A 25,153-nucleotide genomic window follows, 5' to 3' on the forward strand; every position below is an offset into this window, starting at 1 on the left:
TACCACTCCCCTTCATTTGCATGCCACGCCCCTTCATTTGCATAAACCAATCCCGCAAAGTAGCGGAAACATGCCCTTCATTTGCATACCACTCCCCTTCATTTGCATACCACTCCCCTTCATTTGCATACCACGCACCTTCATTTGCATGCCACGTCCCTTCATTTGCATAAACCAATCCCCTTCATTTGCATGCCACGCCCCTTCATTTGCATACCACGCACCTCATTTGCATACCACTCCCCTTCATTTGCATGCCACGCCCCTTCATTTGCATACCACTCCCCTTCATTTGCATACCACTCCCCTTCATTTGCATGCCACGCCCCTTCATTTGCATAAACCAATCCCGCAAAGTAGCGGAAACATGCCCTTCATTTGCATACCACTCCCCTTCATTTGCATACCACTCCCCTTCATTTGCATACCACGCACCTTCATTTGCATGCCACGTCCCTTCATTTGCATAAACCAATCCCCTTAATTTGCATGCCACGCCCCTTCATTTGCATACCACGCCCCTTCATTTGCATACTACGCACCTTCATTTGCATACCACTCCCATTCATTTGCATGCCACGCCCCTTCATTTGCATAAACCAATCCCGCAAAGTAGCGGAAACATGCCCTTCATTTGCATACCACTCCCCTTCATTTGCATACCACTCCCCTTCATTTGCATACCACGCACCTTCATTTGCATACCACGCACCTTCATTTGCATACCACGCACCTTCATTTGCATAAACCAATCCCGCAAAGTAGCGGAAACATGCCCTTCATTTGCATACCACTCCCCTTCATTTGCATACCACTCCCCTTCATTTGCATACCACGCACCTTCATTTGCATGCCACGTCCCTTCATTTGCATAAACCAATCCCCTTCATTTGCATGCCACGCCCCTTCATTTGCATACCACGCACCTCATTTGCATACCACTCCCCTTCATTTGCATGCCACGCCCCTTCATTTGCATACCACTCCCCTTCATTTGCATACCACTCCCCTTCATTTGCATGCCACGCCCCTTCATTTGCATAAACCAATCCCGCAAAGTAGCGGAAACATGCCCTTCATTTGCATACCACTCCCCTTCATTTGCATACCACTCCCCTTCATTTGCATACCACGCACCTTCATTTGCATGCCACGTCCCTTCATTTGCATAAACCAATCCCCTTCATTTGCATGCCACGCCCCTTCATTTGCATACCACGCCCCTTCATTTGCATACTACGCACCTTCATTTGCATACCACTCCCATTCATTTGCATGCCACGCCCCTTCATTTGCATAAACCAATCCCGCAAAGTAGCGGAAACATGCCCTTCATTTGCATACCACTCCCCTTCATTTGCATACCACTCCCCTTCATTTGCATACCACGCACCTTCATTTGCATACCACGCACCTTCATTTGCATAAACTAATCCCACAAAGTAGCCGGAGCCATGCCCCTTCATTTGCATACCACGCACCTTCATTTGCATAAACCAATCCCGCAAAGTAGCTGAAACATGCCCTTCATTTGCATACCACTCCCCTTCATTTGCATACCACGCCCCTTCATTTGCATAAACCAATCCCGCAAAGTAGCTGAAACATGCCCTTCATTTGCATACCACTCCCCTTCATTTGCATACCACGCACCTTAATTTGCATGCCACGCCCCTTCATTTGCATAAACCAATCCCCTTCATTTGCATGCCACGCCCCTTCATTTGCATACCACGCACCTCATTTGCATACCACTCCCCTTCATTTGCATGCCACGCCCCTTCATTTGCATAAACCAATCCCGCAAAGTAGCGGAAACATGCCCTTCATTTGCATACCACTCCCCTTCATTTGCATACCACTCCCCTTCATTTGCATACCACGCACCTTCATTTGCATGCCACGTCCCTTCATTTGCATAAACCAATCCCCTTCATTTGCATGCCACGCCCCTTCATTTGCATACCACGCCCCTTCATTTGCATACTACGCACCTTCATTTGCATACCACTCCCATTCATTTGCATGCCACGCCCCTTCATTTGCATAAACCAATCCCGCAAAGTAGCGGAAACATGCCCTTCATTTGCATACCACTCCCCTTCATTTGCATACCACTCCCCTTCATTTGCATACCACGCACCTTCATTTGCATACCACGCACCTTCATTTGCATAAACTAATCCCACAAAGTAGCCGGAGCCATGCCCCTTCATTTGCATACCACGCACCTTCATTTGCATGCCACTCCCCTTCATTTGCATACCACGCACCTCATTTGCATACCACTCCCCTTCATTTGCATACCACGCCCCTTCATTTGCATAAACCAATCCCGCAAAGTAGCTGAAACATGCCCTTCATTTGCATACCACTCCCCTTCATTTGCATACCACGCACCTTAATTTGCATGCCACGCCCCTTCATTTGCATAAACCAATCCCCTTCATTTGCATGCCACGCCCCTTCATTTGCATACCACGCACCTCATTTGCATACCACTCCCCTTCATTTGCATGCCACGCCCCTTCATTTGCATAAACCAATCCCGCAAAGTAGCGGAAACATGCCCTTCATTTGCATACCACTCCCCTTCATTTGCATACCACTCCCCTTCATTTGCATACCACGCACCTTCATTTGCATGCCACGTCCCTTCATTTGCATAAACCAATCCCCTTCATTTGCATGTCACGCCCCTTCATTTGCATAAACCAATCCCGCAAAGTTGCCGAAACATGCCCTTCATTTGCATACCACTCCCCTTCATTTGCATACCACGCACCTTAATTTGCATAAGCAAATCCCACAAAGTAGCCGAAACATGCCCTTCATTTGCGTACCACGCACCTTCATTTGCATGCCACGCCCCTTCATTTGCATAAACCACTCCCACAAAGTAGGCGGGGTGACACCCACTAATTTACATAAGCGACACCCACTAATTTGCATATACCACACCCACAAAGTAGCCGAAACCACGCCCATCAAATTTGCATAACCCACACCCACAAAGTAGCCGGAACCACGCCCTTCATTAGCATAAACTGCTCCCACAAAGTAAGTTAGCGAGAAAAGTCGCGAAATTCGACAGAACAAATCCGAGACCATTACCGCAACCGGGTCGCGGCCCCGATCGCAGCCGTATAGGGTTTGGGCCAAACGGACATACGGTCGCGACAGTAGCCCTGCACGAAAGCCTCGAAATTTGCGACTTTGACGCGAAAGTCGCAGAACAAATCCGAGACCATCACCGCGGCCGGGTCGCGGCCCCGATCGCAACCGTATAGGTTTCGGGCCAAACGGACATACTGCCGCGGCGGTAGCCTTGAACGAACGCCTACAAATTGCCGACTTTGACGCGCGACAACGCGCCAACGATAAAACATCACGGTCCGACGTTCGGATATGTCGGAGAGCCAGCCGAGACGAACGGTTAGGTGTCTCGGACGTACGCCTCCGACAGTCGTACAAAACGTCCTTCACTTTGGCTCTGTGCATGCAGACACGTCATAGACCCATAGACTCTAACAGCGTCCTGGCTGAAAAAGTGAAACGAGACCGTGCCTCTTAGAAAGGTCGCCCGAGGACGTTCTATAGATCCTTTGCAAACGGCGTGGAGAGCCCAGACCGACGCCATTGGATTCTGCATTTTCTAAATATGAATAAAATGTCTAGTTTGTGAAGAATAACATTAATGAACATGTTGTGTTTTGTGTTTTGTCTGTTCATTCAAAAAGAGAGGAGAGGAGAGGAGGGGAGAGGCATATGGCTTCATGAAATGAAATCTATATTTACCCAGGGTATCTGGGCTAAGCTCAAGAACTTGTTTCCAGCCAGGCCCTGCTCATAGAACACATTTCATCGTAGTGGTTGATGCCTTGTTCAAGGGCATTTCAGCGGTGGTAATTTTAACGTGTCGGACGGCTGATTCGAACTGGGAACCTTCCGGTATCTAGACCGCGCCGCTATCCGTTCGGCCACCGCTGCCACATACATGTGGATGGGCTGTGGCGCTGTTCTGAATTCCACTGGCAGATAACGGTCTTTTCGTTGATTCGTTTCTCTGACTTCCTATGTAAGTGCTGCTATTAAAATGCTTACTTTAAAAAGACTAAAATAGCTAAAATACAACAATTCATGGTCATAAGTTCATAAAGCATAATTCATAATAATGTCATGATACAATAATAAATATGTGGTTCATAATTGATTTCATATGAGGTTAAAAATGTAAACATGATGTGATGATAACTTTCTGAGGCAGAACCAAGTTCCCTGTCTGTCAGTAGCAACACTGGACCATGATTGATTGACTGATTGATGCATGATTGCCTGGCATTGCACACAGGTGGTACAAACATTTCTCTCACTCATTCAGACTCTGGTCTGCACAAGGAAGCACACTCGCAGCAGAGTAGTGTGTTTGAACTGTTTAAAGTTATTAAACACGGTCAAAAGGACATTCAAAGGACTGTATGAAACTCAAGAAGCATCAAGAACCTCTTTACACAACAAGCGGCCAACGAGGTATTATTATTTGAGAGTTATCTTTGTTGTGTTGTATTGTGGTGTTTTGACGGACACGTTCACCTGCGCATCGCGCAAATCTACATGTTTTGTATTTCTTTGTTTGATCAATATTATGTATTGCGACGTAATTTGTTGATTGTTTATGTGTTTATTATTTTGTGTGAACATAGTTCTCACGGCATGGAACAGCAGAGGGATGAGAAGAATGCCCAATAAATGCCCGTTTATAAAGAACCGACCTGTGTCGTCAATGTTGTGAGAAGAGCTACATCCTACGTGTGTGTTTCGTGTCGTGTCATTCATCATCACTTTGTTTACTTTACTTTATCACAGCTAACAGTCACATCAAGGTCTGTGAAATAGTTAGTAATGAATGAATAGCTGACTCTGTTGCGATTTTGGCTTTTATGGTGAATGTTTTACAACTATATGAACTTCAACTTTGGCCAGTAGTTGTACAAAGCCATGGGTCTGAATGTAAACAAAGTATATGCTGCTTTATAAGACAACGTTTTATTTTTATATTGAGTGGTGGTGTGATTTGCATGTTATGTAATGAGTCCGAGTTTGTATTGTGCTAAACCAGTCACCAGTAGCATGGATAAGAAGCTAACTATGCTAATCGGAATTAGCATTAAGCTAACTGCATCCACTATAATGTTACACATTATATTAATGTGCTCTGTGTGTTCAGCCATGGCCAGGACGTCGAGGCACGACCGAGAGATGGCGCTGGACGCCAAGAGACGTCTGTGTGTGAGTTCAGATCCCGTGGAGAGGCTGAGGCTGCAGTGCCTGGCCCGAGGGTCGTCTGGCATCAATGGCCTGGGCAGGTGAGTGTGTGCGCGTGCGTGTGTGTGCGCGCGTGCCTCCCTCAGGCACAGCAGAGGCGTACATACAGACAGTTGGACTGTGAGGTGACGTGGCAGCCCTCCTCCTCCTCCTCGCCATCACCCAGGAAGCCTTGGAGGTGTCGGCCGGTGTTGCTGGGCTCTATAACATATGAAAATCAGACCGGAAGGCCTTACCGTTGTGGCGTTCTACAGAAGCAAAGGTTTTAAATAGCAGACCTACAAGCTCGTAGCGCGCCACTCGGTGTAGTGGAACGTTCGCGCGCGCCATGTCGACTAGAAAGGTCGCCCGAGGACGTACTACAGTTCCACGGGTGCGTCTCGTGGAGCTCTATAACATATCCGTAAATCAGACCGGAAGGCCTTACCGTTGTGGCGTTCTACAGAAGCAAAGGTTTTAAATAGCAGACCTACAAGCTCGTAGCGCGCCACTCGGTGTAGTGGAACGTTCGCGCGCGCCATGTCGACTAGAAAGGTCGCCCGAGGACGTACTACAGTTCCACGCGTGCGTCTCGTGGAGCTCTATAACATATCCGTAAATCAGACCGGAAGGCCTTACCGTTGTGGCGTTCTACAGAAGCAAAGGTTTTAAATAGCAGATCTACAAGCTCGTAGCGCGCCACTCGGTGTAGTGGAACGTTCGCGCGCGCCATGTCGACTAGAAAGGTCGCCCGAGGACGTACTACAGTTCCACGCGTGCGTCTCGTGGAGCTCTATAACATATCCGTAAATCAGACCGGAAGGCCTTACCGTTGTGGCGTTCTACAGAAGCAAAGGTTTTAAATAGCAGACCTAAAAGCTCGTAGCGCGCCACTCGGTGTAGTGGAACGTTCGCGCGCGCCATGTCGACTAGAAAGGTCGCCCGAGGACGTACTACAGTTCCACGCGTGCGTCTCGTGGAGCTCTATAACATATCCGTAAATCAGACCGGAAGGCCTTACCGTTGTGGCGTTCTACAGAAGCAAAGGTTTTAAATAGCAGATCTACAAGCTCGTAGCGCGCCACTCGGTGTAGTGGAACGTTCGCGCACGCCATGTCGACTAGAAAGGTCGCCCGAGGACGTACTACAGTTCCACGCGTGCGTCTCGTGGAGCTCTATAACATATCCGTAAATCAGACCGGAAGGCCTTACCGTTGTGGCGTTCTACAGAAGCAAAGGTTTTAAATAGCAGATCTACAAGCTCGTAGCGCGCCACTCGGTGTAGTGGAACGTCCGCGCGCGCCATGTCGACTAGAAAGGTCGCCCGAGGACGTACTACAGTTCCACGCGTGCGTCTCGTGGAGCTCTATAACATATCCGTAAATCAGACCGGAAGGCCTTACCGTTGTGGCGTTCTACAGAAGCAAAGGTTTTAAATAGCAGACCTAAAAGCTCGTAGCGCGCCACTCGGTGTAGTGGAACGTTCGCGCGCGCCATGTCGACTAGAAAGGTCGCCCGAGGACGTACTACAGTTCCACGCGTGCGTCTCGTGGAGCTCTATAACATATCCGTAAATCAGACCGGAAGGCCTTACCGTTGTGGCGTTCTACAGAAGCAAAGGTTTTAAATAGCAGATCTACAAGCTCGTAGCGCGCCACTCGGTGTAGTGGAACGTTCGCGCGCGCCATGTCGACTAGAAAGGTCGCCCGAGGACGTACTACAGTTCCACGCGTGCGTCTCGTGGAGCTCTATAACATATCCGTAAATCAGACCGGAAGGCCTTACCGTTGTGGCGTTCTACAGAAGCAAAGGTTTTAAATAGCAGATCTACAAGCTCGTAGCGCGCCACTCGGTGTAGTGGAACGTTCGCGCACGCCATGTCGACTAGAAAGGTCGCCCGAGGACGTACTACAGTTCCACGCGTGCGTCTCGTGGAGCTCTATAACATATCCGTAAATCAGACCGGAAGGCCTTACCGTTGTGGCGTTCTACAGAAGCAAAGGTTTTAAATAGCAGACCTACAAGCTCGTAGCGCGCCACTCGGTGTAGTGGAACGTTCGCGCGCGCCATGTCGACTAGAAAGGTCGCCCGAGGACGTACTACAGTTCCACGCGTGCGTCTCGTGGAGCTCTATAACATATCCGTAAATCAGACCGGAAGGCCTTACCGTTGTGGCGTTCTACAGAAGCAAAGGTTTTAAATAGCAGATCTACAAGCTCGTAGCGCGCCACTCGGTGTAGTGGAACGTTCGCGCGCGCCATGTCGACTAGAAAGGTCGCCCGAGGACGTACTACAGTTCCACGCGTGCGTCTCGTGGAGCTCTATAACATATCCGTAAATCAGACCGGAAGGCCTTACCGTTGTGGCGTTCTACAGAAGCAAAGGTTTTAAATAGCAGATCTACAAGCTCGTAGCGCGCCACTCGGTGTAGTGGAACGTCCGCGCGCGCCATGTCGACTAGAAAGGTCGCCCGAGGACGTACTACAGTTCCACGCGTGCGTCTCGTGGAGCTCTATAACATATCCGTAAATCAGACCGGAAGGCCTTACCGTTGTGGCGTTCTACAGAAGCAAAGGTTTTAAATAGCAGATCTACAAGCTCGTAGCGCGCCACTCGGTGTAGTGGAACGTTCGCGCACGCCATGTCGACTAGAAAGGTCGCCCGAGGACGTACTACAGTTCCACGCGTGCGTCTCGTGGAGCTCTATAACATATCCGTAAATCAGACCGGAAGGTCTTACCGTTGTGGCGTTCTACAGAAGCAAAGGTTTTAAATAGCAGATCTACAAGCTCGTAGCGCGCCACTCGGTGTAGTGGAACGTTCGCGCACGCCATGTCGACTAGAAAGGTCGCCCGAGGACGTACTACAGTTCCACGCGTGCGTCTCGTGGAGCTCTATAACATATCCGTAAATCAGACCGGAAGGCCTTACCGTTGTGGCGTTCTACAGAAGCAAAGGTTTTAAATAGCAGATCTACAAGCTCGTAGCGCGCCACTCGGTGTAGTGGAACGTTCGCGCACGCCATGTCGACTAGAAAGGTCGCCCGAGGACGTACTACAGTTCCACGCGTGCGTCTCGTGGAGCTCTATAACATATCCGTAAATCAGACCGGAAGGCCTTACCGTTGTGGCGTTCTACAGAAGCAAAGGTTTTAAATAGCAGACCTAAAAGCTCGTAGCGCGCCACTCGGTGTAGTGGAACGTTCGCGCGCGCCATGTCGACTAGAAAGGTCGCCCGAGGACGTACTACAGTTCCACGCGTGCGTCTCGTGGAGCTCTATAACATATCCGTAAATCAGACCGGAAGGCCTTACCGTTGTGGCGTTCTACAGAAGCAAAGGTTTTAAATAGCAGACCTAAAAGCTCGTAGCGCGCCACTCGGTGTAGTGGAACGTTCGCGCGCGCCATGTCGACTAGAAAGGTCGCCCGAGGACGTACTACAGTTCCACGCGTGCGTCTCGTGGAGCTCTATAACATATCCGTAAATCAGACCGGAAGGCCTTACCGTTGTGGCGTTCTACAGAAGCAAAGGTTTTAAATAGCAGATCTAAAAGCTCGTAGCGCGCCACTCGGTGTAGTGGAACGTTCGCGCGCGCCATGTCGACTAGAAAGGTCGCCCGAGGACGTACTACAGTTCCACGCGTGCGTCTCGTGGAGCTCTATAACATATCCGTAAATCAGACCGGAAGGCCTTACCGTTGTGGCGTTCTACAGAAGCAAAGGTTTTAAATAGCAGATCTACAAGCTCGTAGCGCGCCACTCGGTGTAGTGGAACGTTCGCGCGCGCCATGTCGACTAGAAAGGTCGCCCGAGGACGTACTACAGTTCCACGCGTGCGTCTCGTGGAGCTCTATAACATATCCGTAAATCAGACCGGAAGGCCTTACCGTTGTGGCGTTCTACAGAAGCAAAGGTTTTAAATAGCAGATCTACAAGCTCGTAGCGCGCCACTCGGTGTAGTGGAACGTTCGCGCACGCCATGTCGACTAGAAAGGTCGCCCGAGGACGTACTACAGTTCCACGCGTGCGTCTCGTGGAGCTCTATAACATATCCGTAAATCAGACCGGAAGGCCTTACCGTTGTGGCGTTCTACAGAAGCAAAGGTTTTAAATAGCAGATCTACAAGCTCGTAGCGCGCCACCGTAGATCTAAATTATAACATAATATTTAAAACACCAAAAGGGGTTCCCCACCCCAAAATGGATTAAAGCAACCCACTGAGCAATTTTCTAAATGATGGGGTAAAAATTGTCTAAAAATGAAAGACAATTTTTACCCCAGTTTTTAGACATTTTCTTTTACCATTTAGACGTCTATTAGACTACAAAAAGGCTCAGTGGGAAACGTGAAACACGTTTCACTTTGAATATCGGATAAGAACGTTTTACTTAAATCTAATGAAAATCTAAATGTATTGAATGCATTGGTAAAATATAGTACTTTGGGATTTTCACAAGTGAAAATGTGTAGACTTGTATAGTATGCAACAGATGAACATGGACGTGTTCTAATCAGGCAGGCGAGACATCACATCACCTGTCATTCATTGGGTAGAAAACTATTGTTAACCATTATCAATTAGATTCAACCTTTTGTGCTGTCAAAACCCCTAATTGGTGTCAATCACTGCTCATGAGTCAGCAGCTGGTGGTGCTGATTTGGGAGGAGAGGCACAGAAAACAGGTAGTTTGTTCAGTATGAAAAGCAGCAGTGGTGAACACTAGAGAGGAAAGAACAATAGGAGAACAATAAGAAACAGGGCCGGATCTACCATATGGGCACTTTGGGCACGTGCCCAGGGGCCCTTGGGCACCAGGGGCCCCTAAAAAAAATATATATACATTTTTTTTCCTTTTTTTTTTTAGCTCCACAGAACATTTCCCTGCTAATCCGAATGAAATAAATGGTGTCTAAAAAGATTAGTGTTTTATTGTTGGTGAGAAGGGCAGCTGAAAAGTGCAATTGTGTGTAAAGCAGCAACAATGCGCTAGATTGGCTGTCACTCTGGGGGGGGTAGGCGACCGGAAATAGGCCAATATAACGGCATAAAACTGCCCCAAAACGGCTCCAAAACAGCAAAAATGTTGCGCACGCGTGAAGGGGGGCCATTCGAGCTTCAGTGCCCAGGGGCCCTCAGAGGTGTTAATCCGGCCCTGGGTATACCCCTCAAAAACATCTAAATAGTGGAAATAGTAGATCTACAAGCTAAAGCATGAGCTCAGTCCAGGGCTCTCCCCAGGTTGGCAGAGGGAGAGTATCGCCCAGGGTTACGGCTTAGACATTGGCACCGGGTTACATTGGGTTACAAATATTGTGGGATAAAAATAATTAGAGAGAATACCCCTAGGGTAGGTACCCTAGTCCAGGGGTGACCACACTTTTATGACGTGAGAGCTACTTTCAAAATGATTTACCACCAGTAAGTTATGTCACAGTCACAGATGACTTGTATGAAATGTATAAAATAGGGCTGAAGCGGTTAATATATGTTTTGCAATAATAATTAAAAGTAACTAACTAGTCATTGTAGTTGAATATAAGTACAATATTTGCCTCTGAGATGTGGAGTAGAAGTAACAGTGTATATAGAAAAGTGGAAATTAAAAAAAAAAAAACATTTTACAGTAGGCTACTTGAGCAAAATGTACTTTCCACCACTGGTCCTGACTCCTGACACACACACACACACACACACACACACACACACACACACACACACACACACACACACACACACACACACACACACACACGTTTTGTTGCTTGCTTTGTAATATGGTGCTGGCCTGGGGCAGAGCGGGAGCGGCTGGTTTGTTCCGACTTTGAAACAAGCCACACTGCTAGCAGGTATTATCTGATGTTTGATTTATATGTATATATTTATAAATATAACTATATGTTATGTATTAATATAACTGAACACTAAAACTAAACAATTAGTTTTAGTGTATTAGTATGACACCAAATGATTAAACATGTCAATGTTGTTTTACAACTGAGGAGGAAACAAACATTGTTCCAAAATCAGGGGTTCTCAACCCGTGGATCGCGACCCCTCGGGGGTCGCCAAATTATTTTGGGGGGGTCCCCAAATTATTTTCAAAAAAATATTTTTTTCCCAACGATATGGCTGGAAAATGGAAATGAAGAGTTTACATGGTACACATAGTACATGCATACACCTCCCTAATGATTATATCTGGTTTCAGTATTTATTTATGGTGTATTGTCTCCATTATTAAGGTTATTGTAGCAGTCAATTTATATTGTTAAACTTTAAACCACACTCTCTGACTGACTGTCTTATGTGTAGCGTTTGTAAATCTTATGATCGCAACTAAATAAACTTTAAACCGACTGACTGATAGGGTTTACAGTAAATCTTATGATCACAACTAGCCTAATTAACTTTAAACCACACTCGTTGATGTGATGTGTAGGGTTTGTAAATCCAACCCTATAGACTGCATGCCTAATCTGAAAATAAATGTACACAAAGCAATGGTTAACCCATTTTGACCTGAGATCAGATTCTCAAAATGTCTTCTACATCCTGACAGTTTTCTGAAAAAGCTATGTTTCTATGCCAGTCGTTCTTCGATTTTTCAAAAATAGCAGACCTACAAGCTCGCTGTCTGCTATTGTCAGATTTTTTTTACATTTGAAAACTTGAAATGAGACATTCTGCATAATGATCATTTTCTACTTTTGGTACTTTAAGTACATTTTGATACCAATACTTTTGTACTTTTTTTTTGTACTCAAGTACATTTAGAATTCCAGACTTTAACTATAGACCTTTACTGCAGTATTGATTATTGGCCCTCACATCTAGAGTTTGGGCCACTACGCGGCCCTCACACCTACGTCGTGACCAGATGTCAATGTTTTAGTTTTAGTATTTGAGTATGTCTGTGTCTTGAGCCGAATGTCAAACTCCCCCCAAAAATGTACATCATACATTCTTCAACATACTGTCACAACAACTAAATACAGTTTTAATAACGGTCTACCAGGGGCAAGGCAATGGTTTTTGTTTAGTATATTTCAACTACAAGGCAATTCAATGTGCTTTACACAGAACACCAAGAAAAGGAAACACAATTGTAAGCGCCATTTGAGTCTCCTAATTGTGGCCAATGATGTCCACTGAGGGGTGTGGTCAATGTGAAGGTTGGAAGGGTATTTAATCAGGTCTCAATCAAGCAGCAGGTGTTGCTGACAAGAGGCAAACGTTTTCAGACTGTGTTTAGGAGGCTGTTTGGATTATGTACGTTTATTGCATTTATTTATATGTATGCTGTAGTGATTAGGCCTGCAGAGACAGATAATAAATCCTCATTATACCAACATGTCTGGACATCACTTCCTGGAGCACACGTCTTAACTATACAACCCGACTGTCGGCAACCAGTAGTGCCACAAATTTAGGATTTGGGCGCTACAACAATTATACAATGACATTAGGATGCATGTAACAAAATAAGTACAAAATTGCAACATATGCACATATTTGGATATGGGAGTCGGTGGCCAAAGCCGCCAATGGCAAAGTTCAAGCACCACTGATATGGCAACATAGGTTTTTCTGAAAATTGATTTAGAAGACATTTGTACTGTAGAATGGGCCTCCGGTCTTTATGGGTAAAAGATAGATTCCAGCGTCAGAGTGTTGAGAGGATGTCCACCATTACATGTCACTTCCTTTTATGCTTCTTGTTCCACTTGTCCAACTGCTGTCTGCGTTCCTTCAACAGCTGCCACACTGTGACACCAGCACCTGAGAAGACAGTGACGACAAGTAAAGGCCTATTCATAGTCTGGTTTTTCGGTGCTGAGGTGACCACCGGAGCTGAAATAACGTTGAGCGGTGGTGAGTAAAAACAGAGAGAAGGGCTGGAGCGGTGGCGGTGGTTTGCTCTTCACCGCGGCTCGTGACGTCATGTTGTAGTTCGGTGGTCACCTAACCACCGAAAATCCAGACTATGTATGATCCTTTAGTTAAACATCTCTGTATGTACTTGTGCTCGTGACAAAACGTTCCGTCATATAAGCTTTATTATTGATATCAAACCGGATCCGTGGTTTTGACAAAACGCCCGACGTTCGGAGGTCTTTTCTGATTGCCCGGTGATCCCGATTGGAACATTGACGCTTTCTAGAGCAAGGATGGCCTCATTTTAGCTCGCTAGCATTGACGCTAACTATTTAGCATCTAAAATGGATCACACTAAAACCAAGTAGATCCGGGTGGCCAGTTCAAGCGTTGGCATTTGCGTCCACCAGGTGGCAGTGATACGGTTAAGTGTATGCTTGTTTTCTCCCTCTCCACCTGATGGAGAGGTAATAAATCTAGGCTCTTTATAGAACAACAGTTCCCTCTTTGTCACGTGTTTCCAGTTCAAATTTGCTGCTGATCCAATCAAACAAAGCTAGAGAAAATACATGTAAAACTTAACCCTACACAAGGGGTTAAGTTAACCCATTCTAGACTGGAACCCCTTTTGGTGTTTTAACTAAGCATTATTTAGCTATTGAAAAATAGCAGATCTACAAGCTCATCGCGCGCCACCGAGTGGCGCGCTACGAGCTTGTAGGTCTGCTATTTTTGAAAACTCGTGAAAATGTGGCACAAATCTTTGAATATATATTCTTTCAGAAGACGACTTTTTTTATTTCGACGTCAAGCCTAAATGGGTTAAGTGTGTGTGTGTGTGCGCGTGCGTGTCAGTGTGTGCATGTGTCAGTGTGCGTGTCTCACCAACGGCGAGGATGGGTAGGTACATCTTCAGCAGCATGTGCAGGTCGAAGCCAGGGGACTCGGGCTGCAGGGTCAGCTGGGTGTATGTGCTACTGTTGCTGGACGACTCCAGGTAGGGCAGCGCCTGGTACACCGTGATTCCTGGACGCCACGTCACACACAATGTCAGCACAGCAGTTAGGATGTGACAAAATGTCTACTGCTACGTATAGTCTCGCGTATAGCCAGACAACTATTCCACAATCTCCGAATGCTATATGGAGTCTGGAACTACACTACACCGGAATCCAAGTAAGGAAGCTAGCTGCCATTTTAAAATAGGCTATCTTTACATTTTTATTGTGTCGTTTCCTTTTCTGCTAAGCAACAAGCTATATCAGGGGTGGGCAACTGGCGGCCCCCACCTTCACTTAATGTGGCCCTCAGGTTAATGTCAGAATACTGATATAATATTGGTTTCAGCTGTTACTATTCCACAACATGCAAACATGACCCGCTGTTATTACTTCAGTCTAAATTAGTAGCTCATTGCTTCAACACAAGTATAATTAAAGGCATTTGAAATGACATAAAAATGTAAATTTTAGCACAAATTCAAGATTTCAATTCGAATATAGCAAAAATAGCCGATCTACAAGCTCAAAACGTGTCGCAGCGCGACGTGTTTTGAGCTTGTAGATCGGCTATTTTTCCTACGACAGTAATATATGGCCCTAGGGAGTGAGTGTGGAAATATAGTGGCCCTGATCTCCATCGTCAAAGTTGCCCAGCCCCGAGCTATATGCTTGTGTGTGTGTGTGTGTGTGGGGGGGGGGGGGGGGGTCATCCCCCAGTTCAAATATGATTATTTTAGGGGGGGGGACAAATTATTGTACAAACACGATTACTGTCAAGTCGAGTCGTGTTTCACTGTCAGCGCTCAGTAGGACAAACACGATTACGGTTTACATTCATGTCGAGTCACGTTTCACTGTCAGGACAACATGCTGCTGCTCGTACGCTGTTCCTTCATGCTGGGACGTTTCAGGGTCATTTGCAGTGGTGGAAGGTAACTAAGAAGATTTGAAGAAGAAGAACTGTATTTAACCCATTTTGACCTGAGATCAGATTCTAAAAATGTCTTCTACATCCTGACAGTTTTATGAAAAAGCTATGTTTCTATGTCAGTCGTTCTTCGATTTTTCAAAAAAAGCAGACCTACAAGCTCGTAGCGCGCCACTCGGTGGCGCGTTACAATTGAATTACTTTTTTGGCCAAATTGTCAAATATTACGTGAGAAAGAGTGTGATAATAGCCCATCTACAAGCTTATATTTCCAATGTGTGGAACAGAGTCAAACTTCACTTGAAGAAAAATAGGGCTTCCAGGATGAACAACACAGCAAAACTAAACACAACACAGCTCTCACAGTATAATCCAAGTGCACTCTATCCAGTCATATCTATCTGCACTTCCAAAACAAACGCATTTTTCACTGAAACTTTGGATAACTTGGATAAACGACAGTTTTGTGCACAAATGCTGAGTGCGTAGACTCGCTCCTACCTTAGTGCATGATCCTATTTATCCTAAGTGTGTTAACCCATTCTGGGCGGGAACCCCTTTTGGTGTTTTAACTAAGCATTTTGTTATACTTTAGCTATTGAAAAATAGCAGATCTACAAGCTCATCGCGCGCCACCGAGTGGCGCGCTACGAGCTTGTAGGTCTGCTATTTTTGAAAACTCGTGAAAATGTGGCGCAAATTTCGAATATATATTCTTTCACAGCGAACGTTTTTAGGTCAAATCTTTGCTTCTGGGCTCCTGGAACTACATTTTTTCAGATGAGGGTCAGCGGCCAATTACATATATTTTTGGGGGTCCTTGACATGAAAATGTTTGAGAACTACCGACATAGAAACATAGATTTTTCAGAAAACTGTCAGGACATTTGTAGAATCGTTACAATCGTTACAGGTCAAAATGGATTAAACAGTGACGTTTGAGTGAAAATGTGTGTTTTCTAGTTTAGCAGTAGTACATTTTTTAAACGTTTTTTTTTGTGGCTTTCACCTTTTATTTTATATATTTTATGGAGGGACAGACAGTAGGCTGACAGGAAATGGGGAGAGAGATGGGGGGAAGACATGCAGTAAAGGCCGTCGGGATCGGGAGTCGAACCCGCGGCACACTGCCAGACTGGGTGCCTGGACCACTGAGCCATGGCCCAGGCCAGTAGTAGTACATTTTGCCATTGTTTTGCTGCCGTTAAATCCTGTTCTAATCCTATATCATTTGATTCATCAGGCATTTCTCGTAGTTTTTGGATCATCCATTCGCCGTGAAGGAAGGAAGGCGAGAAAAACTAAAACATCTCCGTGAATCCCAAGGCTTCACAGGGTGAGTAATTGAAACTGAAAAAGTAATGATGGGGTAAAAGTATTGCTTTAACCCATTTTGGGCGGGAACCCCTTTTGGTGTTTTAAACATGTTATAATTTAGCTATTGAAAAATAGGTCTGCTATTTTTGAAAAGTCGTGAGAATGTGGCGCAAATCTTTGAATATATATTTCAGAGCGAACATTTTTAACTAAAATATTCGCTTCTGGGGGGGTCCCTGGAACTACATATTTTGAGATGGGGGTCCGTGGCCCAATAGAGATAATTCTGAGGGTCCTTGACATGAAAAAGGTTGAGCACCACTGACATAGAAATATGGGTTTTTCAGAAAAAAAGTTAGGATTTAGAAGCCTTTTTTTAATCGACCTCAGTCCAAAATGGGTTAAATGAATATGCAGTCAATTAATTCCCTGCCTGGCGCATGCACGCGCAGTCTAACGGCGCATGCATTCGCAGTCTAACGGCGCATGCATTCGCAGTCTAACGGCGCATGCATTCGCAGTCTAACGGCGCATGCATTCGCAGTCTAACGGCGCATGCATTCGCAGTCTAACGGCACATGCATGCGCAGTCTAACGCCGCATGCATTCGCAGTCTAACGGCGCATGCATGCGCAGTCTAACGGCGCATGCATTCGCAGTCTAACGGCGCATGCATTCGCAGTCTAACGGCGCATGCATTCGCAGTCTAACGGCGCATGCATGCGCAGTCTAACGGCGCATGCATGCGCAGTCTAACGGCGCATGCATTCGCAGTCTAACGGCGCATGCATTCGCAGTCTAACGGCGCATGCATTCGCAGTCTAACGGCGCATGCATGCGCAGTCTAACGGCGCGTCATACCTTCTGTAATGACGGAGACGACGTAGAGAGGGATCCACAGAGTGTAGCGAGCCCACAGCAGGCCAAAGGAGGGCATTTTCATCACGCAGAGGAGTTGGTGAGGATACCTGAACACAGGGGGCAACACACTCCATACATTACATACTTTTACGATACTTTGGAAAGAAATATTATGAACTAAAATGCAGTGCTTCCCCTATGCATGCAACATTGGCAGCCCACCACTGTTACTGGTGGTGGGGGGGGGGCTTCATTTCGATCTCCCGACTGAATAATTGTGTCCTAATGTGTGATTTGTGCAACGGTGTCACCGGCGTCGTTTCCTAAGCGAACCCCCTCTTTGCAGCCATTGGTTGCCGTTTCTTGGTTGGACAAAAATCCTCTCTCCATCCACTACTACCGTTTCTTCGTATTGATATTCTGTGGTATTCAATTCTTATTCTAAACTTGGTGTCAGTCAAAAGGAACGTCTCAGGTGCAGGCTAGTGACTGATTGGGCATGACCAAAACAATTCAGGATGGTAAAAGAGTCTTTTACCATAACTTGTTTTGGTCACGTGTCTTTTAAAAAGAGTCATCATAGTAAAGTGACATACACGATTGTCATACGCAGTTGAAATACATCAGAAAGATGACTACTCTTAATATGTCTTCTACCATCCCGACTTGTTTTGGTCACGTGAGAAAATGTCTACAGCTGTACTGCATTCCATGTGATCGCGTTGATTGTTTTTGTGGGTTGCGTATAAAGATTGGCGTTCCAGCGTGTTCGCTTTAGTGTGAAGAAGAGCCCTGTGTGCTCCAAACGTCACGCAGATCATTCTGGTACGATAAAAGAATCATCTGACGCATACTCGCATTGAAGCGCTCGGTGTAAAAGCATCTGTCGCTTTGGAGCGCTCGGTGTGCGGAGCGTTTCATTTTGTTCTTTCCTGTTCGTTGCTCAGCAAACTTAAGGGTTGGGGATGTGCATGTTGTTGCTCTCTTTTCATATTGCTTTCATTGGCTCGTTTAACCCATTTTGACCTGAGATCAGATTCTAAAAATGTCTTCTACATCCTGACAGTTTTCTGAAAAAGCTATGTTTCTATGTCAGTCGTTCTTCGATTTTTCAAAAAATAGCAGATCTACAAGCTCATAGCGCGCCACCGCGTGGCGCGCTACGAGCTTGTAGATCTGCTATTTTTCAATAGCTAAAGCATAACATAATGCTAACACCAAAAGGGGTTCCCGACTTCCTGCCCAGAATGGATTAAGCCTATCTACTAAAATAGCCTGTCTACAAGCTCTCAAGCACTACAGAGCTTGTAGATCGGCTATTTTCACTGTGCAACATGCTGACTTCTATGGAATTCAAATGACTGAAATCTGTCGTGGCGACTGTAATCCATGTCGGGCCATTGATGGTCCACTGTCCATTTAGAAAAACACTGACTTCAGCTTTATGTTCACATCACTAAATGTTGACCAATGGACAGAATTGATTTTCCCTCGCTCATTTTCTCTGAAACCACGACGCTGTCCGTGGTTTTGACCAAACATCCGATGTTCGGATCCTATGCGTGAATTTTCACCGCATCGTGATCGCCATGTTACAGTTTCTGGCGAAAGATAAACATTGTGAGCTAATGCTCACTATTAGCCGTTTCTTCCTCTCTCAGTCTGCAAGGCCGGGAGACCAGACGTAAAATGAGTAGTAATCCAGTCATTTCCAAGCTAACTACCTACCTCCAATGACCACTAGGCGGCAGTCAAAGTGGATCGTGGACCACAGCAGTAAGGAGTTGGGTACACACACCTCAACAGGTCGAGGATGTTCCACAGCATGAACTGGACACACACAATTGGACTGCTCTGTAGGTCTTCTAGGCCGATGATCACCAGGAACAGCAACAGGTTCCTCTCCACCACCTGCGTGGTGGAAAAGACAACACCGTATTCATTAACCCATTTTGGGGGCGGGAACCCCTTTGTGTTTTAAACATTATATTTTAGCTATTGAAAAATAGCAGATCTACAAGCTCATAGCGCGGCACCGAGTGCCGCGCTACGAGCTTGTAGGTCTGCTATTTTTGAAAAATCGTGAAAATGTGCCTCAAATCTTTGAATATATATTCTTTCAGAGTTTCAGTTTTAAACTCAAATCTTTGCTTCTGGGGGGGGGGGGGGGGGGGTGTCCCTGGAACAACATATTTTCAGATGGGGGGGTCGGCGGCATATTACATATAATTTTTGGGATCCTTGACATGAAATATTGAGAACCACTGAGAAAGAAATACATTTTAAAAAAGTTTTTTTTTTAAATTTCGACATCAGGCCTAAATGGGTTAAGTATCACACTTGGACCAGGCTTTAAAGACTGTCTCTTAAGGAGGACAGGGTATAGACCATACACACTTGGACCAGGCTTTAAAGACTGTCTCTTAAGGAGGACAGGGTATAGACCATACACACTTGGACCAGGCTCTTAAGGAGGACAGGGCTTTACACAGATCAATACACACTTGGACCAGGCGAGGTATGAGCCTGCTCTGCTCGATCTCGTCAGCGATGTGGAACAGCTCCAGCACGGACAGCATCTGGCAGAGAGTCATCACCACCCCGACGGCATAGAAGGTGTCTGCCAACGCGCCTGCAAAACAACGACAACAACAACGTGAATGAACCAGGAACACGGCCTCTAGACGGTTTCTCTAGACTGCTCGTGATGAAATAAAGAAACTCTTTATTAAGAGAGTCGCGAATACAAGCGGCCAAAATGAGTTTTCTTTCGACGGGTGGCTGGCATCTCCCTTAGAGATAGGGTGAGAAGTTCAGTCACACGAGAGAGACTCTGAGTAGAACCGCTGCTCCTTCGCCTGGAAAGGAGCCAGCTGAGGTGGTTTGGGCATCTGGTTAGGATGCCTCTCGGGCGCCTCCCTAGGGAGGTCCTCGACGCACGTCCCACTGGGAGGAGACCCCGGGGCAGACCAAGGCGCAGTTGGAGGAAACACATCGACTCACTGGCCTTGGAATGTCTCGGAATCCCCCAGGAGGAAGTCACTAATGTTGCTCTGGAGAGGGAAGTCTGGAGCACTCTGGTGGAGCTGTTGCCCCCGCGACCCGACTACGGATAAGCGGTTGAAGATGGATGGATATTCCCCTTTTTCCATTGATCTTCAAGAATCTGCACCCATCAGCTACAGAGACTCAACTTGACTCCCTGAGTAGAGAGCGCCTTCACCTATGACGGTTTTGTTGTTCTGAACCAGGAACACTACATGTCTGTAAAGCTCTCAATAGTCTCGCACCTAACTACCTCCATGACTACCTGCATAGTCCCAAACCTTCCTACCTCCATCGACTGCCTGCCTAGATATGTCCCTGACTGCCTGTCTAGATATGTCCCAAACCTTCCTACCTCTATGACTGCCTGTCTAGATATGTCCCAAACCTTCCTACCTCTATGACTGCCTGTCTAGATACAGATTCCCCCGAAATACCAGTATGTGTGTCCCAAGGAAGAATGTCTCACCTCGACCAAAGGAGAGGATCCTGGCGGTCATGTTTGCCAGCAGCCATGTGTGTCCACAGAACTGGAACAGGTTGTATGTGAACGAGTACGCACACCTGATGCTGAGCCTGTAGTGTGGAGATAAACAAACAATGCGTGGATTAAAGCTAAATGAAATGTCACCGCTGGAAAAAAATGCCAAAATGTGCCATTTGTGAAACGGTGCGAAAGGCCCCACCCACACTAGCACCGTTTTGCTAAACAATCAACACAATAGAGGGTATGTGCATGCATAAAGTGATAGGACTTTTCTGTTTGGATGTATGGACCGTCAACGCCAGAAAGTAGTTTTTTTTGCCACTAACAGTTAGGCGTTCTTCATAACTTCCGGGTATGATGATGTCACGCGCATACCCTCTACAGGTATATGTAAAATGATGATGTTTTAGTAATATTGTTTCTGCTGTTCTACATACTGCTGTGTGTGTGTGTGTGTGTGTGTGTGTGTGTGTGTGTGTGTGTGTGTGTGTGTGTGTGTGTGTGTGTGTGTGTGTGTGTGTGTGTGTGTGTGTGTGTGTGTGTGTGTGGCTGGTAAAAAAAATGTCATTTTGGGCTCGTTTCCTTTCTTTATATGTTGATTTCCTGTTTTTTATAGAAGTGTATATTTGTACGTCGTTCTGATGAATTGAAAAAGGTGGACCCTGTTGTAAATAAGTGTAATGCTTAATCATGGATGGTCCACAGAGTAACCGTTTTTGTATTGACTTGTGCTTTCGTCTGAAATGTACCCATTCTTCATACTGTGAAATAAAAACATTCAATGAATCAAATGCTCTAAATCGTAAAAAAATAATAACCGAAAATAGCCTGTCTACAAGCTCTCAATGCATGACGCATTGAGAGCTTGTAGATCGGCTATTCTCGCTGCACTACATGCTTCCTTAGGATACATGCTGGCGTCTATGGAATCCAAATGACTGCAATCAGTCGTGGCGACTGACGACTTTAAACCATGCATACACAGTTAGGCATGTAACGATATATCATGAATCGAAAATCGATTAAAAACTGGTAACAATTTACATCACGATAAAATCGCAATTTGAATCATGGTGCAAACAGAGGGCGCGTAAAAAAGAGAAGAAAATACAGGATCTTTGTAATATAATTGATTTTTTTTTTAAGTAATTTGCTACTGTATTGAAAAGAGTATAAGAGAAGAACATTAAAAGAGAAAGGAAATACTGGATATGTCTAAGAGAAATAATGATAAGATAAATGATAAGATAGTTCATTATTATTATTAATATACTAGTCCATACCAAATCCCTACCCCTCTATCTCTCTCATCATGCATGTTTCACATCACAATCACATTACCCTCCAACTAATTAATTGGAACACCACGCCCTGACCTATGGCCAAACATTCCTTGTGCATCGGGAAATGTTGCAACCCGTAATGTTTTGCTGTGGTCACTGCACGGTCACAAGTAAAGCCCGCAGCGCTCAGAACATGTACGAATGCAAATTATAAAGGTGCTTATCCGCTTGCCCTACATGTTAAGAAGACGAGCGGCGTGTTTGCGCAATGTATTAGTCCATAGTTGTCTATAAAGAAGTGCTTTCATCTCGACTGTGGTCGAACGCAATTTCCCCCCTTGTTTACTTCCCGTTTACATTGAGCGTAATTCCGGCTTTCACCGGATGCACTAACGCCCATTGAGAACTGGATCCCGACAGAATATCGGTCACAGACGGGATTTAAACACTTCTATATTGAGAACTACGGACTAATACATTATACAAGCACCCCGTAGGCCTCTCTGACGTTTGGGGCAACAGGGTAAGCATCTTATATTTTTGCAGTTTGTACATGTTCGGAGCTAAAGGACTCCGCTGGTGTCCCCGCAGTGACCACAGGGGCGAGAGCGCTAACATCTCTCGTAGATATGAACATGTCAAAATCGATCAAATTCATCTACGAGACGAGTCTTTATTTTCCCGACATGTCATGAAGTTTTGAACTCATTGTTGTTGTAAACAACTTATTAGCTTAAGCTATCATCGAGGTACTAAACAGTACACATATTTTCCAAGACTTACCTACTCATTTTTGTTATTATTATTTCAGAGCGAAATCACCACAAAAAGCTGCAAAAAAACGGTGTTTTCCGTTCCTTCCTTTAATCACAGCATCGTGTTAACTTCTAGAAAGAAGAAGTCCTGCTCCAGCTCCACATCATCTGACTGAGCGAAACAAGTAAATGTTTGACTTATAGTTTGTGAGCAGTGAACGATGCATCACACACACAGCAAACGGGCAGTTAGCGGGTCGGCTGAGCTGGCCTGGGCGCTTTTACCAAGGTGTTGGGCGATTTGAACGCTAGTGCTACCGTGGCTGCGTGGCATGACCGTGTCATTACCTGATGAGTGATAAGAGAAGTTTATGTTGTTTTTCAGACAGCTATTAGTCTTGTTGTGCTGCTGCTAAGTAACAACACGACGTTCACTTCATTCATCATTGCACTTATCCATCTCATAGATCCATCTGCGTACTAACGTTATCACCAGTGTTGGCAGATTTTGAGAGAGAAACAAGCAACCAATCTACGCTATTTTCAAAGAAATCCTTGTATGGTGAAAGAGGGGTGGACGGGTGTGGAGTGGTCCCTGGTAGTGGTAAAGTCTGCAGATTATTTGGTGGTCATTGGCTTGAAAACGTTTGAGAAAACTGGTTTAAACAACATTATGAAGCCCAAATAAACAACCATAGAATTACAAGCAAAGCCCCAGAAAATGAAGCCCAATATCGCTTATAATAAGCGGACATGGCAACAGTGGTTTTCGTAGCAGTTTAGCCCAATCCCATAGCCTGTGGGTGGGTACACCGTAACCATGACAACAGCCTTTTGAACCACCAGCTCAGAGTATATTCCAGGTATATTCTAAACACCAGTTGCACCCACCAGCGAACTGTGGCAACAGATCCCATAGGCCGAACTGCCGAACAGCTTCGTTATTGACCATAGACTGTAATTGTTGACACAAAAATGCTAAAACCAGGTCGTTTAGGTATGATGCAGAAGACTAACGTTCTCCTTGATTTATGATGCAGATGACTAACGTTCTCCTTGATTTAGGTAACCGTTGAGTTAATACTAATAATCTCACTTCTCAGAGAAAACATGTTAATTCAATTTCCATCAGAAAAATATGAAAACGCTGACGTTGTCTGTTTTAGCACGTAGAAGCTGGGTGGGCGTGTCTCAACTTGACCGTGACGTAGCCCTGATCTCGCTGTGAAGCGTTGCCATGGTTTTTACCTATGGAAAGCAGTTTAATGTGACGTGTCTTGTTGATGGAGTTCGATGTTACCATGGTTTCCACTTAGTTTTTGTTGATTATGATTCACTTAAAAAGGCAAGTGGCAGAATACCATAACTCATTATGAAATCAGCAGCTGTATGTTAAGAGGTTTACACTAGCACCTTAACCTACTAAAAGTGAACAGAATGATCAAATCAAAATCCCACAAGTTGGAGAACAGCACAGATTATCCTTCTGGTTCATGCAGTGAAGTAGGGGAGACGGGAGAAACAGCAGGGTTCCTGAGATGGCTGAAAAAACGTTTGTTCAAAGTGCAGAACAGCCCCGATCCAGTAACGCTACTGCGTTTCTCCAGAGTGGAGGACATCATCAGCACAGACACCCTTGGGTCCAGTGAGGTGGAGGAGGGCAGAAGAACGACAGCAGGCTACCAAGTGAACAGATCGATGATCAAATCAAAATCCTACAAGTTGAACAGCACAGATCATCCTGCTCCTGGTTCCAGTGAAGAAGGGGGGACAGGAGAAACAAGGGGATTCCTAAGAAGGCTGAAAAAACGTTTGTTCAAAGTGCAGAACAGCCCCGATCCAGTAACGCTACTGCGTTTCTCCAGAGTGGAGGACATCAGCACAGACACCCATGGGTCCAGTGACTTAGCCTGGCTAATAAGCCAGACCGAATCAGCCGTTGGCAAAAACAAATTGCCTGCCGGCGGATTACGACGATTTGAGTCTGGCTTATTAGCCAGGCCTACCAGTGACTACAACGTGAACAGCAGGAAGGAGAAGAAGAGTTTCTTTGGAGCATCAAAGAGTACAAGCGGTTCTTCACTCATCATCAGCGCTCCAATACAATCACCTCAAGCCCAGGATGAACCTTTTGCTGAAGATGACTTCAACAAAATCTGCACTCCACTACCATGTGATACTGAGCAGCCATCCACTGCCACCAACATCATCACAACTGAATCATCCATCCAGGTTGTATCATTAGTTCATGCTACTGAGCATCCATCGTCCACCGCCATCAGCATCATCATCACAC

The 25,153-nt window shown here is 45.6% G+C and overlaps 1 protein-coding gene and 1 long non-coding RNA gene across 3 annotated transcripts; one reads left to right on the top strand and one right to left on the bottom strand.

Annotated features, from left to right (window-relative positions):
• The first annotated feature begins 4,404 nt into the window (after positions 1-4,404).
• Positions 4,405-16,445, top strand: LOC306931230. The gene is made up of 3 exons (XR_013790990.1): positions 4,405-4,530; positions 5,228-5,366; positions 16,353-16,445. It is a non-coding gene; the product is annotated as an uncharacterized lncRNA (long non-coding RNA).
• LOC306931229 (very-long-chain (3R)-3-hydroxyacyl-CoA dehydratase 4-like) lies at positions 12,770-23,346 on the bottom strand. 2 transcript variants are annotated; one of them, XM_079512513.1, is made up of 7 exons: positions 22,890-23,346; positions 20,802-20,908; positions 19,792-19,919; positions 19,086-19,198; positions 17,288-17,394; positions 14,066-14,206; positions 12,770-13,084 (listed from the first exon to the last, which is right to left on the bottom strand). In XM_079512513.1, exons 2-7 carry the CDS (start codon positions 20,830-20,832, stop codon positions 13,002-13,004), a joined length of 603 nt encoding a protein of 200 aa, XP_079368639.1. In that variant the 5' UTR covers positions 20,833-20,908; positions 22,890-23,346; the 3' UTR covers positions 12,770-13,001. The 2 variants fall into 2 exon arrangements, with proteins under 2 accessions (XP_079368639.1, XP_079368638.1); XM_079512512.1 differs by having other exon boundaries at positions 22,886-23,346.
• Positions 23,347-25,153: the final 1,807 nt, after the last annotated feature.

The sequence above is a fragment of the Electrona antarctica genome, assembly GCF_951216825.1.
Source record: "Electrona antarctica genome assembly, chromosome: 10".
NCBI lineage: Eukaryota > Metazoa > Chordata > Actinopteri > Myctophiformes > Myctophidae > Electrona > Electrona antarctica.

Excerpts from the sequence above, each read along its gene's own strand:
- LOC306931229 (XM_079512512.1), bottom strand. Across the intron at positions 17,395-19,085 it reads AACATCCTCGACCTGTTGAG|GTATCCTCACCAACTCCTCT; the intron begins GTGTGTGTACCC and ends CCCTGTGTTCAG. Across the intron at positions 14,207-17,287 it reads CGTCTCCGTCATTACAGAAG|GAATCACGGTGTACCAGGCG; the intron begins GTATGACGCGCC and ends CGTGGCGTCCAG.